The sequence below is a fragment of the Apteryx rowi genome, unplaced genomic scaffold (assembly GCF_003343035.1).
Source record: "Apteryx rowi isolate R43461 unplaced genomic scaffold, aptRow1 scaffold_1723, whole genome shotgun sequence".
Taxonomy (NCBI): domain Eukaryota; kingdom Metazoa; phylum Chordata; class Aves; order Apterygiformes; family Apterygidae; genus Apteryx; species Apteryx rowi.
The window spans coordinates 496-18793 of record NW_020448001.1 but is presented as its reverse complement, the minus strand read 5'-3'; the positions used below and the strand labels follow the sequence as shown (position 1 = coordinate 18793).

The 18298-nt window shown below is 39.7% G+C and overlaps 1 protein-coding gene across 1 annotated transcript; it reads left to right on the top strand.

Moving 5' to 3' along the window:
* Positions 1–247: 247 nt before the first annotated feature.
* LOC112963653 (deleted in malignant brain tumors 1 protein-like) lies at positions 248–6937 on the top strand. Its single transcript, XM_026060916.1, has 7 exons — positions 248–251; positions 1948–2098; positions 2406–2617; positions 3852–4024; positions 4703–5091; positions 5896–6167; positions 6765–6937. The coding sequence occupies exons 1-7, from the start codon at positions 248–250 to the stop codon at positions 6935–6937; spliced, it is 1374 nt and encodes a 457-aa protein (XP_025916701.1).
* The last annotated feature ends 11361 nt before the right edge of the window (positions 6938–18298 follow it).

The window sequence follows — 18298 nt, the reverse complement described above, 5'->3', positions numbered from 1 at the left end:
AGCCAAACCTGCCATCCGCCAGCAGTTTTCAAGGGTGCCATTTTGCATGGGGCTGTGCAGAACGAAGGATGAGGAAGGGACGTGCAACCTCCCTCYGTCACTTGCCTTGGTTTGACCCTCTCCCCAGGTGGCTTCATTATGTTTCTGGGCTGTGCTCACATTTTAAAAATCTGATTTCACTGTGTGTCTTTATTTTTCTCTAGAATTGACAAGCACACCTTCCCTGACAACAGCGACTGAGGCTACTATGGGTAAGCCTGACTGTTGTTGTCCAAAGAGCTTGTGGTCTTTCTGGCCTGTCGGCTTTCTTCTTTGGCTTGGTCAAGGAGACCCTGATCATGTTTCAAGCCTACTGTGACTCATCTCCCAGCTGTGATAGTGGAAGTAACTTCACAGCCAGAGCAGTCTTTTATTATTTGCCAGGGCAAAAATGCAAACCCTTTCATAAAGGGTTTCTGGCTGTTCCTGCCAGCTTTGTGAATCCAGCCCCTTCTTGCCCACCTGGCAGGTGTTTAGGCTCTGTGCCATCCTTTTTAGGACAGGACCTCCTTCAAGTTGCTGTGAGAACACTGTTTCTTTGGCTGATCAGGGCAAGGACTGGATTTTATCCATCTCTGCCCAGTATTGTCACCAAAATAGATAGGCATTAATATTTTTTCCTGCCTTTACTGTAGACAGAGGAGTTGCTTTTTTTGTCATCCCCAGCTGTAGTAATTGAGGGGAATGTTACTGCTCATAATTTTCATGCATATTCCTCTTCATCTACTACCAAGTAAACTATTGCCTCAAATTGCTACCCCAAAGTAACAGTGCAGATGAGCTTGCACCCAGTATAGTCAGTTACGTTTTGGCAGTTGAGCAGTAATTTCACAACTGCTAAGCAAGCAGGTATCATTGTCCACTACTTTGTAAGTATGACTAATTCCTATCTCAGCTGTGCATTCAAGCATATCATTTCTGGATAGCACGTATTTCAAATTTTTATTTGTTCACATAATTATGTTTAGATCCATTAGTGAGAGAAGGTTTTTGGCATGTTTGCTAGAAGTTGGAATTAAAATTTGAAAATCTCATAGTCCTCCGTAGGCCTTCCTATGTAGATAGCTTCTCATTCTTTAGATTAAAAGATATGTAAATATATGTTTTTCACATCTATAGCATAGATATTTATTATATCTTCATGAATATTTGTGTGTGTATGCATATACACACTGGATGTATGTTACAGAATTATTTATGGCCAATGCAAAGTTGTCATTCCCCTAGATCACCATGTCTGCCTTGCTGTTCAGATCCTTTCTCTTTTCTTTTTACTACAATCAGTAGGATTTTTTTTTTCCTTACAGTCCATATCCTTATGTTTCTTTGCTCTTTTGTACTCTCTTCTCTGATGGTTTTACTTTTTTACTGGAAGACTTTTTAATTTGGAATATAGTTCAGGTGATTGTGTCTATTTGCACATTTTTCTTTTCTGTGAATACCTTGTGCTTGTACTGAAAAGTATCCTGGAAATTCATGATGTTTATTTTACTTCTAAACTTTTAGACTGAAGCCCACAAACTTGATTCCTCTGATATTCCATTAGGTTGCAAACTCATACAAATTCCGTCCAATTTTTGATTATGACATAACGTCTTCACATTTAAATATGGGATATTTGTCAATACCCTGCAGTTTGAAAACAACAGAATTTTGACTGATTTTCCTTTTCCCTTTGGTCATTAGTATTTGTAATAGAGGTGAACCAGATTTGATTGTGAGTGATGAAATGAAGGAAATGAATGACTTTTAATGAAAGACATGAAATGAAAGACCATCTAACAAAAAGACCATTAAAGCCAGAAGTTACTGCCTCTAACTTTTAGACTATAAACTCTGCCTAGACGTATTCCAAAAGCAACCTTAAATGATATGTATGTATTGCTCTTCTCATATTTTTCTCTGCAGCAAATTATTCTTGCGGTGGCTTGCTTTCATATATATCTGGGACATTACAGAGTCCATTTTACCCTGGAAATTACCCAGACAATGCTGATTGTGTTTGGGAAATACAAGTAACGAGCAATTTTCGTGTCACACTCACATTTAGAGATATTCAGTAAGTAAAAATTTACTTCTTGAGAAAAATACAGGATCAACATCTTGGACTTATTAGGTTGCTAACTTCTTGATTTCAAGGATGTTATTCAAAGGTTTCAGTACATCTAAGATGAAAAATTAGTTCATTTTTGTTTAATTAGTCTTAACAATGTGTATGGCATCTAATAAAACAGAAATTGAAGGTTGTACTTTCTGTTCCAAAGATTTGATAGTCATCTCAGTATAATATTCTCTTTTGCTATCATCAGTTAATCTGAGTTTAAAAAAAAAAGGTATTTAACTAAATGGTTGTATTTACTCCCCAGGATGCAAGGTGGCAGATGCCTGTCTGACTATGTGGAAATCTACGATGGGCCACTCCGTACCTCTCCTCTCCTTGGGAAAATCTGTTCTGGGTCTCTTCACACATACACTTCTTCCTCAAACCTGATGACAGTCCACTTTCACAGTAACTCTCGATACACGTACAGAGGGTTTCAGGCTGACTACTACTCCGTTCCAGCAGATCAGAGCACTAGTTAGTGCATGTTTAATACAGAAGCCTGCTTCTCAATTAGTTGCTAATTTGTTGATTGTTAATCTTGTTGTATCACTTCAATGAATAACTCGTTTGTTGTTATCTGTAATACTGTTTAACTCTTGATCTATCACTGTTAGACTATAACTAAGTTTACCTGAAAAAGTGCTTTTTTTAATTAAATAAATAATTTCAGATGTTTTCTGTGAGGTTCAAACTAAACTTGTATTCTTATGTCATCTTCATATTCTCTATTTCCCTCCCATGAGAGAGGTCTATGTTCCTTCCCAGCATACTGGCTATAGTTTTCTGGAGTGATATTGCAAAATGCAACATGTGTCATATATGCCAATACTCTAGACTGGTATACATGACTTTTGTCAATGGCTAAAATAGTTTCTCCCTTCTCATTGTATAAAGCTTTTTACATTCCCTGCCATTTGGCAACATCTCTGAAGTGTTTAAGACCTTCTACTTTGAATGCAACAACTTTTCAGACCCTTAACCCTTCATTTTAATTCAAGACAACTTTTGATGTTTTCAAAGTTGTTTTTATCCCAGCAGTGTTTAAGGGATCCAGTCCAAGATGAAGGCCTCAGACCCTGGGTTTACAGACACCGAATTTGCATCTTATCTGCAAGCCTTCGTGTCTGTTAGGACTTAAGGGAGGTCATGCAAACCACCTCTTGGTGATGATAAATAGTATCATGAAGAGCTCCCTTGGCCAGTTAATGTAATGAAAGCTTGCAGAACCTGAACCATAATACATTTTCCACCTTACTGTTTCCTTCTCATGGTTTAGTGTTACTTCCCACTGTGGCTAAGACCACTGTCTATCAGAATATTAAAAACATTTTGTTTGTTGTTCTTAACAGGGGGCCTTAATCTTACTTAGAAAAAAAAATCAAAATAGTGTGAAAAGCATCTTCACTGAGTTAAAAATTTTGGTGTTTTGTGTGGTATGTTAAAGGTATTTTTGTATAATCTTTAACACCAATGAACTCAAGGTCGCAGGAAGGAAAAAGCCAGTACCTATTTTGAAATTAGCCGGTACCTCACTACATAGTAGATTGATAGCATTTAATAGAGATGCAAGCATATGGTTTGGTTTTGGAACTCTTCCTGCAATACCAACTGCTTTTGCAAAAGAAGAACTTCTTATTTAGGTCACAACATATAACTGTTCTTGGTTGCTTTGATGAGCTTGTAACATGTGTTCTTCCCCATCCGTTAGCACTTCTGTGTTTGCCAGACTATATGCACATAGTTGTGAGCAGAGCCTTTCTTCAGTCAGAGGGCTACTCAGCTTCGAATCTCACCTTGAGTGACTCATATTGCAAACCCAACATCACCTCCCAGTATGTTATATTCAACATACCATATGATAGCTGTGGCACAGTGAGAAAGGTATGACTTTAAGTGTTTCAGCAAAATGTGTAAATATTTTGTGTAAATGTGTAAAAATTCAAGCTGAAGAATTCAAACTTTGAAAAACACAAGGAACTGAAGGCTATGCTGTGGTTTGCAGGGCCTGGCAGTGTCCCTGTGACTGTGGGCTTCTTCCCCCTCTGCTGAGGGATAAAGTTTATTAACATTCACGTTTCCTTCGCTGACTGTCAGGGCATTCACTACAGCTTGTTGATTGACCTTCTAAGGAAAAAAAGTGTGAGAGGAGGCAAATAATTGGTAATTACAAGGTCCCAAGCTGAGTGTGATAATTAAGCGAGTCTTGAAAGCCTTGACTTAATAAGACCAAGGTGTTTTAAGTCAGATTTTGGCTAAATACTGTGCTGGACCAGAACATTCATGCATTGTTCAAAGCGTTGTACAAGTGCTATTTAATTCAGTTACGTCTGGGTTTAATGTGAGTAGTTTCCTAGATCACATTACAGTCACTGAACTTTGTATGAAGATAAGATTCCTGTCTAGAGAATAGAAATTACTAGATTTATACTTCTCCACATCAGACTTACATGGAAATGACACATTTACTGTGCACATTACTATAAGGATATAGCAAAGTTTAGAATGCATAATAGGAAACCTGACTGTGCAAGTTAATTTTGCATTTTATATGCCAAACAGGGAAACAACAACACAATCATCTATTCCAACCTTATTAGAGGATCCTCTTCTGGTTCTGTAATCACAAGACATAAAAGGCTTCACTTGCATGTCAACTGCAAAATGCTCCAGAACACATGGGCACAAATAATGTATGTTGCTGAGGATAATTTTGAAGTCAATGAAACTCAGTATAGCAGATACGACGTGAACCTTATGTTTTATCACACAGCATCTTTCTCATGGCCAGTGTATGACTCGCCATACTATGTTGATATCAACCAGAATTTATTTCTTGAAGCTTACCTGCACAGCTCTGATTCAAATCTGATGTTGTTTGTGGACACTTGTGTGGCATCTCCTGACCCCTATGATTTTACAACAGTGACCTATGATATAATCAGGAATGGGTAAGCTCTTCTGCAAAACAATTAAAGACAGAACTAACTTTGAAGTCTACATTTCTTTATGGAAGTTATAGTATGAACACAGTATAAACTGATACCAGCTTGTTATTAATTATTGTAACTTGAGTGGAGAGGGAATTGTTCATTGGGGAGAGGAAAGATTGACCCAGAATCTAAAAAAGCTTAAAGTGACATAGGTTAGATGATCACAGACCAGTTACCTTTCAGGGAGGTAACGTAGTGACACGTCTCGGGCAAGGATGATTCACTTTCAGAAAAATGTGCATACACTAGATATCTTGATGCATGACAGCTTGAGGGGGCATAACAGCTCTGCGCTGCCAAAGAAGGGCATTTTGCTCTTCCTAATGCAGGTTCCTGGACCGTGAGGTAGCTTCGGTGCTCATCTGATAGCACAATAAATCAGTTCAACTCGCTTGAATGGCAGGAAACTAACCCAGTTTAGAAAAACAGAACCACCACCACCAACAGCAAAGGGGAATATTTGTATTGGCTGAACTCTTAGTGGAAGGTTTTTTGCCAAATACAGGGGTGCTTCCTTGAATAGCTAATCGGATCTGTAGGAAGTTGGCACGCTTGTCAGTATGACTACAAACCTCTAGCAATGGGGTAAGGCTGAGCTGCATAGGGTGGAAAAAATATGAAAGGAGTTTAGAAATAGGGTCCTTATCTTCATCACGTTTAAAATCTCTTTCCATGTTATATGTTATATTCCATGTAAATAATTGACTGATTGCTGTGTGCATTCATGAGAGTTGATTTTTTTGTTTCTTTCTTTCTTTTCAGGTGTGTTAAAGATTCTACCTATACTAAATATTATTCACCATACACACACATGGCCCGGTTTAAATTCAGTGCCTTCCAGTTTGTTCATAACTATCCATCTGTTTATCTGCGGTGTGAATTTGTGGTGTGCAGGGTCTATGACTATTCTTCCAGATGCTACCAAGGTTGTATTACTAGGTCCAAGAGAGAGGCAAGCTCTGCCCAAGAAAGAGTGAATGCTGTTGCTGGCCCTATTCAGCTTCGGGAAGCTGGTGCTGAGAATAGGAATGCTGGTAATTTAAAATAAGATTTTATGTCTCATTTTGCAGATAATATCTTTGAATGCCAGTTTAAATCTGAGCAAAACTATGCTGCTGCTGGATTACTAGCAGCTCTGCAAAACATATTAGGAATGTGCTTACTGTCTAATGACTGTTAATCATATTTCACATCCGTAAGCTTCACCAGAACATAATAAAATTACTAATTCAGCAGTTCTGCAGGGAGTCTGATGAGACATGGCACAGGCAGCTCTGTGGAATTCATCTCTTCCCAAACTGCCTGTCACTTTACCTGCCATGTCTGCTCAAAAAAAAAAAAAAAAAAAAGTCATTCTGAAAGCTTCCTTGACAAATTTGCTCTCTCTAAGTTTTTTGTTTGTTGTTTGGTTTCTTAATGTTAAAATTAGAATGTTTAATTTGCAGTTTAACTTCTACAAATAAGCTCTGCTAGTATAAAGCTTGTTTGCATCTAGAGCACCCCAGATGAAACAGAGTTAAAAAATCAGTTAAACTCTAAATCTGATCTAGAATGTAATTTTTTCATTCTCTATCTTGAAAATAACAAGATGAGAGATCACATGTAACCAGATTGCTGTCTCTTCATTCCAGAGCTGGACACTTTTGGCATCCAGGAGGACACAAATTCAGTTCCTGCTCCAGCTGATATTTCTCATGCCCCATTTATTATTGCTGTCACAGCCCTGGCAGTTGCTGTTTTTGCTCTTGTTGGGTTTCTTTTGAAGCATAAACCGAAGAAACCAATTCCATACCAGATAATGTGAGACCTGATAACACCTGCAGCTGGTCACATTGGTTGAGTAATTTGATGGAAAAAACTTGCATTGAGTTATTTCCTTGACAACTCAAGATTCAAATTCAAGCTTGAAAGGTCTTTTGTGGTTATGGATCATCTCATGAAAAGAGATGGTCTTGAGCATAAGAACCCCAAAGAAGCCAGAAGACTAGGGAAAGTTTGCAGCCCAGTAACAACCCTCTAATCAGTTAGTTGCCACCTACAATATTAGGCTCGCAAATATCAGTGCCATGTCTGAATCATCAGCTTCCTCTTCTCAAACTGAATATTTTGACTTTGCTAGTTAAAAACACAGCCTGGGTTGCTGGGAGCCCAGATTCCCAGTTCTTGCTCTGCACCAAACCTGAGTTTGTTTCCAGATTCCTCAGATGTAAATTAAGATTAACAGTCCTTCCTTTCCATAGGGGAACTATGAGTACATCACACAATGTGTGCTGCATGATACTCAGTACTAGAGGCCATCTAAATACCTCTGAAAGACATTTTGTTGCATCTCTATAGGGAATCTCAATGTGATGAAATACATGTATTTCAATTCACAATTCATGCAGAGCTAGCGCCTTTTAAAATGCTTGATAATGGTTTCTGTTTCCACTGCAGTTGGTGTTAATAGACAAAATATTTGAATGCAAGTACCACTGTTGTATCTCCTAAGCCTTCTTTTAAGTCCTGTTTTCTATCACTTCAAATATTCTGAGATGGAGATTAAATGTTGCATGGCATAATGAGATGTTTCGTGTGGAGGGGGTTTTATGCAGCCAAAAATACCTGAACAATCATGCACTACTGGAACAAATACAAAAATGCTTCTTTCAATTGCATATGGATCCTCATGCATAATGTTTGAATATTCCATAACTAGTTCCTTAAGGAGGTCTTTCTTATTGAAGAAAATGTATTAGATTTGAACTATTTCCAATTATGACTGATTTCCGATACAAATTTACCTATATAATTACAAGATCAGGAAGCAAATGTTTCTAGTGTGATATTTCTGCTTTAATTCCTGCAAGTGTCTCTGCATTTGAACTCAAAGTCTTGCTGTCTTGAAGAGTATCATGTGTAATAAAGATATTTTTCAAAGCAACATGTTGTGTATATATGGAATTTCTTGTGAGAACACAGGAACATCATATATTTGGTGTCTGTAAATATCCAGGCAGATCTTATCTGTGGTCCAGATCTGCTGTTAGATCAGCCCTGTCTTATGTCTATGACTTACTGGCTAAGTCACTCACCTCTGAAAAATTTATACAAATCCTTATTATCCTATTACCGTGATAGTATAATTATTGTTACAGCCTAGCCTGGCACTTCACTCCCAAACAAAAGCAATTTCAGAAAACAGCTTCAAAGTTCCATGTCTGTTTTTCTTTATGGCCAATGAATAAGGTCAATGAAGTCACTATAGTTTTTTTTTAAGGAAGTGGCATAGCTCTGCCTCATATCAAGCAAAGGTGTAAATTCATCTAGCTGCATTTTCTGCAGGAGGAAGGACAGCTAGCAACAGCGACAAGAGAACCTCATTAGAGCTAATGGTGCCTTCCAAAGCAATATCTGCAAGCCCTAGGATAGAAAAGCAGGGAAGTCAGTTCAAAAGTGCCTGGCTACATTGCCCAGCTCCGGGCTGCAAAATCCCAGGCTCCTCCTCAGTGCACAGCATAGCACAGCACCTCTGGGTCAGGGCCCTGGGGGTTGCAGAGGTGGCCTGGCAGCTAACCATTACACAAAACACCTGCAGTCATCAGAGGGCTAAGGGCAGAACAAATCTCTCTTTGAACTTCTGAGGCAGCACCAGTCTTGACTGCCTGAGTGTAGCCTCCAGAAGCCAAAAGCTGTCACAGCCATTGGCCTACTTCAAGTCCTTTGCCCTTGTTCGCCCCAACAGTAATGAATACTGTGGGTGGTGCGTGCTGGACCAAGATACTGGGAGATCCTTGACTGCTGGGCCATCAGCAAGCCGCTGCCAGAAATGTCTTTGGAGAGCTGGCTGCCTTGAGGAAGCGCTGCTTCCTTCCACAGTCTGTGGCTGCCTGTGTGAGCCAGGCTGCTCTCCAGCTGCACCTCTTGGTGACCATGCGAGATGGGGCAAACCAAAGGCAGAGCGCAAGGCAGGTAGCAACGGCGAGCACCTCATCGCAGAGGTGCTTTGCCGTGATGTTTCTGGAACCTGTGTTAATGTCCTTTAGTCCTGGGTTGCACATGATTAAGGCTGGCTCTGGACTGTGGCCAAGGCAAAGGAGGGTAGATTTCAACGGCTGCTTTCAGGGCAACCTCACCTGAATCAATAGACCTTTGGTACCTTTATTGCAACATTCAGAAGCTTAGAAAAGTGAAGTAAACAAAGCCATGACTTTCATTATTCTTAAGGTTGATTGCTTAGATATAATATGATGCAGAAGCTGTAAATGGGCAAACAAAGCTACTGTTGCAGCCCTCCTGCCTTTGGAGCGTGCTCAAAGCTTCCAAAAGGAAGAAGCATAGGTCAGACTTCACTGCCTTTCCACTTACTACCTTGATAAGAGAATTGCACAGAGCTGTGGAAATTGTTCTGTGGCATATTTCTGACAGGGAGGAGGACGATAAGGGTGAAATCTAGATGGTAAACTGAACTGGGTGAAAGTTTAATGATTCACAAATGTATTTAGTGTTTAAGACCAAAGTATGTAGAGCAGCTAAAGGGTTGTAACAAATTTGTTATGAAATCACACCTACGTAATTGCAGTAAAACCCTAAATCAAAGACCTTACGTTTACAATTCCAACAAAACTATTACATAGCAGGACTCAATATGCCCATAATTTTCCCCTCTCTTAAATTCTGGTGAGTGAATAGAAAAGATATGAGCATCACTACAGCCATACTGTCCTGCTGAGATCTCACCCTTCTTTATCTATGAGAGCTGAGTCTCCTCCACCTGTATCAAATCTTGAATTTTAGGTCAAATGGTATAGTCATTAAAGCGCACTTAGTAAATACAAATAATGGTTGTTAATAACCAACTCTTACGTGTCATTGCCTCATCTTATTTTTATCATTCCTTCCTTATGAGTTCTGATAATTCTCCTTTGAAAAGACTTGTGTTAGTATTTATTGCTCTTTCGAGGCTTTTTGTCAGCTCAGTAAAAGCCTCTATCATTATTATTCTTAGCTCAGGTTCTTGGTTCAAAACTACACCAATCTTCCTACACAGTGGGGTGACAGCTACAAAGTGCACACTGGAACAAGTCAATGGCTATTGTCTTTTTTTAGGGGATGACTCACACATCCTTATGACAAGACAGAGTAGCTTCATTGTACTCATATGAACCAGGGAGTCCTTTCTCTCAGACACCCTAAAGAAAGACAAAGTAAAAGGCAGCTGCAGCGCAGTGAACTCCTCAGGACAAAAACATAGATCTTAGAGAGGATGTATGAGACGCTTGTTAAGAGATAACTTGCAAAAACAAACCAGAATCTTTTTAGAATATTTTAAATACTTCTAGAGACTTGCACTGCTCTTGGATCGTATTTGTTGAGTTTAAAATCAATCTAACAAAACAGCATCAGTGAAAAACATAAGAAGATATTTCATGTCATTTCACTTTGTTAAAGACCCCTAAGGTGTCTCCATCACTTCTTTTTGTGTTTTGAGAGAAAAATAGAACAATACAAAATACTTACATAACAAGGATAATGCTCACAAAGTCCAAGTGACTGCTTGAGGCAGCTAAGCCTTACCTAGCCTTTTCAGCAGGCTGCAAGCACATGGGCAGCCAGTTAATGTGACTCATCTGATAAGCTGTTCCTGGACAGTGCTTGGCCATACATTATGGTACAGCCAGCTGCTAGGCTCTCTTCTTTATGCTAATGCTTGGCTGTTATTTATGTTATGGTAGGGCATGGTCTGGACAGCTGAGCAGACCTTATTGCTTGCTGGGACTATCCAAGAGCATTTCTGTGTTTTCTTTTCACACCAATGCATAAGAACAAAACCTTCTACTGCCTGGCACTGATATGGCTGTGCCCGAGTTGTGCTGGGCTCTATAGAAAGGCATAGCATAGTCTGGTTTGGCATTTGGAAGTTTTCTCTCTCATCTTGAGGCATGTTACCCTCAGCGCGCACCTTTGTTGTGAAATGTATGAATTGAGGGCATCAGCTGAGCAGTAAGCATTTCAGCAAATATCTTCATAATGGGTTTGAGAAATGTAATTGGAGGCCTGATCTTGCAGAGATATAGGCAAACACTTAACTACTCTGAATGTTTCCAAAGATTTCAGGAGACTATTCATAATAGAAAAGTTATGCACATATTTTTTAAACATTTGCAAAGTTTTGTTGTTTAATAATGACTCAACTTGGCTCCCAGTTAAGCATACAAATATAACACAACAATAAATGTGTAAAGTTGACTCCGTTAATGATGTGGCAAAAATCACTAACTTCTTTTCCCTGTCTACAAATTGCTAGACAATGCCTAGTAATTATGCAGGAGTGGCTGGGTGGGAAGGGTTGGGTAGCTGCATTTATCATTGCTTGTCCATTTAGCAAAGATAATGCTTCTGTTGTCTTACAGAGTATCATATATAAAACATCCCTCAAATTTTTAATAAGCAATTTTAATAAGAAATGATGTGCCCAGTTGGATGGAAAAAAAAAAGAAAGAGAAGGAGCATTCTGCACTCTGTGCACTCTGTCTTGCTGCATTGATGTTTCAGGGACAATAAAAAGTACAGCTCATAAAACTAAGCCATGTTGGGCTGGATATTGGGACAAAGATAGGAAAAAAAATTGGGAGGGGGGTGAAAAATTTTGCTGTAGATTTGACTACTAAAAATACACATTCTTAAGTCAACTGACACAGGAAAGAAAACTGGAAATGTGCTCTAGGTGACCCTGCTTGAGCAGGGGACCAGATGATCTCCAGAGATCCCTTCCAACCTCAACCCTTCAATGATTTTTTGGATGATGAAAGCTGCTATAAGGTATTTAGGGTGAAGAAGAAGTCCTTGACAAAGATATCATAGTTGTGGTGAAGGAACTGATTTTTAAATACTTTTCTGAAGTTCACAAGGTCATCAAAAGGAGGGAGGCTTCAGAAATACACTATTGTTGTCATGTTGTGAGAGCAAAGAGAAAAATATTGAGGCCAGTGGTGACCAGACCTAGAAAAGCAGTCTCCAAAGGAGCTGGAATGGTTAAAAGCATTTAGACAGGATAACTGTAACTTTCTGTAGGAGGACTTGTCATGTACAAGTTTGTATCAACTGTAAAGGAGCATAAAAGTTAAGTAATACATTATGAGCAGAGTGGTGCTGGGCAGTAATCACTGTAAAACTGCTGAATGAATGATTTCTTATCTGTATGTCACATTGAAATACTCTTTCACACAGAAAGAAGTTTGTATTATTTCCCTTTGCACCTTCCTCACATTTATAGTTAAATCACATAGCACACAGCTGTGGTGCAACACCTTGACGGACTTTCTCCATTTTAAGAGCGGGTGGCTTTTCATGCATCTAGGTGTTCTGCACATGGAATGATTATTTTCCTTGAGCAATTCCCCTTGGCAACTCGCAGCATCAGTTTTCTTCCTGTTATTCCTTCTGCTTTGAAGGCAAGATGAAGGTCTAAGAATGAAGGAGAACAGACAGTAACACAGAAGAGAGTTGTGAGTCTTGGAGCCAAGTTACCTTCTCTGCTCACACCACCTCTTTCTGTTGCCAGCTGACTCATCCACCACACATCTGATCAATTTGGTCTCTGCAATGCTAAGAAAGGAAAGTACTGGAGTTACTTGAAGACTGTTATGCTTCCTTCTAAGAATTAAGGGTGATTTGAGTAAAGGAGTAGAAAAAAAGGCTGAAGAGGGAGAGTCAGGTTTGAGGATCAGATACAAAGCAGTGGGGAAGGATACAGCTGAAGTATCATGTAAGACCGAAGCTAATATGGCCCATAAGAAGCATTCACCTGGGTTGTACTCACGCTTTTTTCCAAAGACCCTTCAAACATAGGCTCTTCTGACCCTTCAGGACCTTCATTCATTATGTGACTAAAATGCACATGTATCATGTCACGAGAGGAGTGCAGGTCTGGTCATATGATGGAAGTGTGCAAGGGCTGGCTTGGATCCCTGAAGACTGCTTTTTTATCCTGCATCCCAGGCATATCACTGGAAGGGAGCTGTGCTACTTGTTCCCAGAATGTCTCTGTTGGAGATGGTGACCCATCCTGGCAAAAAAAATGGGAACGACAAATGTAAGAAGTTCCTTAAAGTTGCCATGAATTTAACCTGGTTTTTGGGTTGATTCACACATTGCCCTCAGATACACTTCACTCTTTAAAAATGGCATTGCTAATTGCCATTGCACAAAGATCTCTTTTCATGAGCCTTTTTTCAGTCTGGGGATTGCTAAAGAATTGTTCAGTATGACTAGTGGCTACTTCTGTGTCTCATTGAGGTAGGTTATCAAAGCAGCATGTCATTTATTTCCGTTTCCTGACACAAGTCCAATTTCATTTTGTGTCAAAGCTGGCTGAGCCAGGAGGTTTGGAACTGGTTCAGCAGATATTGCAGGAAGCCTCACAGAACGCACGTATCCAAGAATACATGAATTAAGTACGAGCACCGTGAAATTCTGCTTAGCCATTGGCTAGGTGTTGCCAGTCACCTCTTCCATGCTTTGTCCTGCTTTTGCAGGAGATCTTGCAGTCTTACCTGATACCGTCAGGCCCAATGGGGGAGGCGCAAGCTGAGCAGTGCACAGAAATTAGAGATCAGTGGAACAGAGATCTTAAAAGAATTCAAAGCCTGACGCAGGGAACAAAAAACACTCTAAAGTACCCAATATGGCTGTGCACAGATTTCAAATGCAAATGTACATCTGTGGTGTTAGGGAGAACTGAAAGTCACCAACCACTGGAGGTAAAATGAAGTTATATACAGTCCAAAACTAGGTCATTGATTTTTCTGATTCAGACAGAAAGAATAGGTTCAGAATGGAGAACAGCATTCAAGAAATGGGATGTTGCTGTAAACTCTGGATTTGGAACTTTTTTAGCTTTTCCAAACTTGTTTTAATAAACACCTGAAATCCAACAGAAGATACCCTGAGTTAACTGACATTGATTTTCTTAGACCTTCTTTTGGTTCCAAATACCTGACAGTTTTTGTATTATGGTAACATATATACAATTTCATGTATTCTGGTTTAATGATGCATGGTCAAGAGCCAAGGCATTACTTTCATTTCCTGACTTGTGTCAGAACTGCAACAGACTCCTGATATGCTATCAAGAATGCAGCTTCTTACACTTGGTGATTTACAGGTTTTATGGTACTGTACTTTGCGGCAAACTTCCTGCTGCTGTGATTTCAGTATAGGTATGCAGTAAAAAGGAGAGGTAAACTAAGGGGGACTTTGTATAGAGGATGCTGGCGTTTTAGCAGCTTCAGATCAAAGGTATATGTTATCAAACCTGAAGACATGAGTGCTTATGTAAGTTAAAAAATGCTGACTAGAAATGTCAAAATGCACAGGGAAACTGGAATAGGGTGAGGTAAAAGGACCCAAGATTCTGACAACCAAGTTTGTATTGAAGAACCATGCTAGCAGATTTCATTACTGTGGATAAACTTACCACAGAGTATTTAGTCCTCTTCCATTTTTGAGTTGTTATCCATAAATTTTCTATTCATCGAACCAAATAGTTGAGGCTGGAAGGAACGTCTGGAGATCATCTAGTCCAATCTCCCCTGCCAGCTGGACATTACTGAGAAAAGTGGCTCCATTTTCTTTACACCCTCCCATCAGGTATTATACATGTTGATAAGACCCCACCCAGACCCTTCTTACTGATGCTAAACATGTATGCCACATGCTCCAGTCCTTTAATCATCTTTCTGAACCTTCACTGGACTTGCTCCAGTGTGTCCATGTCTCTTGTACTGGGAAGCCCAGCACTGGATCCAGCACTCCAAATGTGGCCTCACCAGTGCTGAGTGAAGGGATAGGATCATCTCCCTCCACCTGCTGGCAATGCAACCCTAATGCAGCCCGGGTTGCCGCTGGCCTTCTTTGCTGCAAGGGTGTGTTGCTGGCTCACATTCAGCTTGTTGTCCATCAGGACCCCAGGTCCTTTTCCGCCAAGTTGCCTTCCAGCTGATTGGCTGCCTTGGTCTGTACAAAATTCTTATTTTTCAAGAAATTAGAGGAAGGAATATGATCCCATAGCCCCTTCTCACTTAATTAGTCACAATGTGTGATTGCTCTACTGAGCACATGGATTGGTTTTGCTCTTGCCAGGAAGTTAGAAACAGTAGAATTGTGAATGGCAACGTTCATGCTTACATTTCTTCATTAACATATGAATACAATCGGTTGTATTTACCATTGTCCTTCTATTTTTCCTCTTCTCAGTGACTGCTTTCACAGCTTCTGATTCTGTCTCTGTACTTGTGTCTTTTGCCTCTCCTTCCTCTACTTTAATGCTGTCTTTGCAGAAAGAGGACTGCCTATTCCCTTTGTCTCCAGACAGAAACTGTACTTTGCTACAGCAGGAAGTGGGAATGTGCCAGTGGGAATCATAAGTTATTGTAGTTTAATTGCTGCCTGGATCATCCTAGTCAAAATAGAAAGAGAGGTGGGGCCTGGATGAAATGTAGTCAACCGAAAATTAGGGCAACAGTTGTCTTGTTTCTAGTTGTCCTCTATTTTCCTCGTCGCATGAGGAGAAACAATAGAAGTGCAATATAGTGGTTCCAGCAAACAGAATAGCAGGACAGGATAATGGGCTGTAGTGCCCTAAGCAATCTAAAATGACATTAAGACTTCACATAAACCAGCTGAGGAGTTCATTTCAGCATGACTTTTGATTTTACTTCAGCTCATACTTCTTTCCCCTTCTCTAAGCTTTGTGATTCAAAGTATTGAAGAAGCTTTATAGGCAATTTCTCTTGAGGAACATAGCCAGTATAATGAGGAAAGTGATTACTCCCCTTTACTTGGTATTTGTTGGACATCATCTACATCTACATCTACAATACTGTTTTGGGCCCCACAGTACAAAGAAGACACTGCCAAAGTGAAGCAAGTTCAGCGGAGGATAGTTATGAGGGTAGTTAAGCACAGGAATGGGTTGCCCAGAGAGACTATGGAGGTTTTGAAGACTGGACTGGACAAAGCTATGTGCAACCTGTTCTGAATTCAGTGTTGGCCCAGTGTTAAATGGAAAGTTGGATTAGAGATGTCCAAAGGTCCCTTCCAATTAAGACTGCAGGAAACCACTGATTGCTCTGATGTGCTATTGACAAGCAATAGGGAAACATGCTTGTAATTGCAAAAGGACGCTATCAGAAATTTAAACATTTATGAGACACGGTTGTCTGCTGAAGGGTCTCTTGGGAAGCTTATTATGAGTTTAGTGCCTCACCTTGCAACACCTTTCAGAATCTCTGTCTAATAAGTCACTAGGTACAAGCAGCAAATAAAAAAACAAACAGACATGGTTGGGGCGCAGAAGCATTTAGGTCCATCAGTCTGATAGCAAAGGTAATAACAGGCCTGCTCACAAGTCAAAGCTGCAGTTGAGATAATTTGCAGTAACAAGGGTAGCACAAGTTTTCCAGGAAACTGAAACTTACTGTTCATGTATTATCTTTCTGTAAAGATTGAGTTCTCATAAAAATGTTGGATAAGAAATCAAATGTAACTTGAGTCATGACTGTAAAAACGCCTTTTATAACGATTGATTTTTCAGACAGACTGACCTTGGGAGCTGCACTCCTTTGGAGGTGTGGAGTATAAATTCCAATGCTCTGCTTTGTTGGCAGCTCTGGACAACATGGGTACCACCGAGCTCTTGATGTGGCTATTCCTCTTAAGTTCAGCACTCGTGGATGCCAGCTCAGGTAAACCACTTAAAATCTTTAAAAAACGTTCTTATTAAAAAAAAGGCAGGAAAAAAGAAACATATTATTCCTCTTCATTGATTCCATACCTGTAACTGACTTGCTAGCATAATCAACTTTGTACAAAGCTTACAAGTAAAACAGACTGAAATTAAATAGCATAACATGGTCTTATTAAAAATATGAACCAGTTAACCCCATGATTAACTATTATTTACATTGCTGAGGTAAATTGTTTAGTGTAATGAAACTGATATTGCTCCAACTGAATACTATTTTACAATACCATCTTGTATCAAATTAAATAAATTATGACAAAAATAGTACTGGATGATTAATTTGTGCAAATTGGTATTTTTCAGTGTGTGAATTTAGAGGGAATATAGTTTATGTGGCTACAATGAATATTTGCTTTAAAACACTTCAAAGTGAACCATCCAGATGCATGTGGAACAACCCAATCCACATTTAACTATATGAAATTTCATGGAAGCTCAGTTGTAAGACCCAGCTGCTGTCATGTATAGCATCACAAGTGCCAGGGGAGTGCATAGTGCTCCCCATCGCGCCTTGAGACAGTCGTACACAACTGCAGACCTAGAAACTATAAAAATCCCGTCTGTGCCTTTTCACATGCTGCAGCACCTGATGCAAACATGGTATTTTGAGCGCCTTGAGAAGGGAAAGGGGCCGTCTTGCACTTCCTCGCGCAGCATTCCTGCTTTCTTTCTATTCCCTCCTTCTGGAGCTTGCTCTGCTGCTTTGCATTTTCTGTTTCTGCCCCTAAATGAGCTGTGTAGTCTTCCAAAAGATGCATCTCCCTGTATACATCACAGATACCCAAAGGGGAGCATTGCGGCCCTTTTGGAGAGTGGGTCCTGCAAGGGCAGCAGTGAGAGAGGTCTGAATTGTTATGCTGCCTTTTATACCTGTCTGTTCACTGTTTTTTGCAGTGGTAAATAAGAAAACAATGCCCTTTGTATTCTGCCAGTATTTTGCATATCAGTGGGCAAAACATGCAACGTAATTCTTTTCTTAAAATTCCCATTTCAGCCCATCTCCACCAGACCTCTCTCATCTGTCATGTTCTTAAGATGCAAGAATCAAGTCTGCTACTGCCATAGTAATGGAGGGGAACAAGTATGTTTCCTTGAAAAAAATAGCTCCTCACTACTGCTTTGTTTCCTTTTTGTATAACAGGTAGCACTGATTTCAGTCATGTAATGAGTACAGCTAATCATCATAATTCTATTTATTTAATTTAAATAATTTACAAACTGTATTTTTCTCCGTTTCTACATTAAACTCTACCATGAAATCTCTCCTCAAGTAGCAAACTGAGGAACAGAAACATAAAAATGGAGAAATTCTGGAAAAATGTTCTGTTTTGGAGAATATCCCATGTCCAAATACTATCACTTGCCTAAGAAGCAGGGATA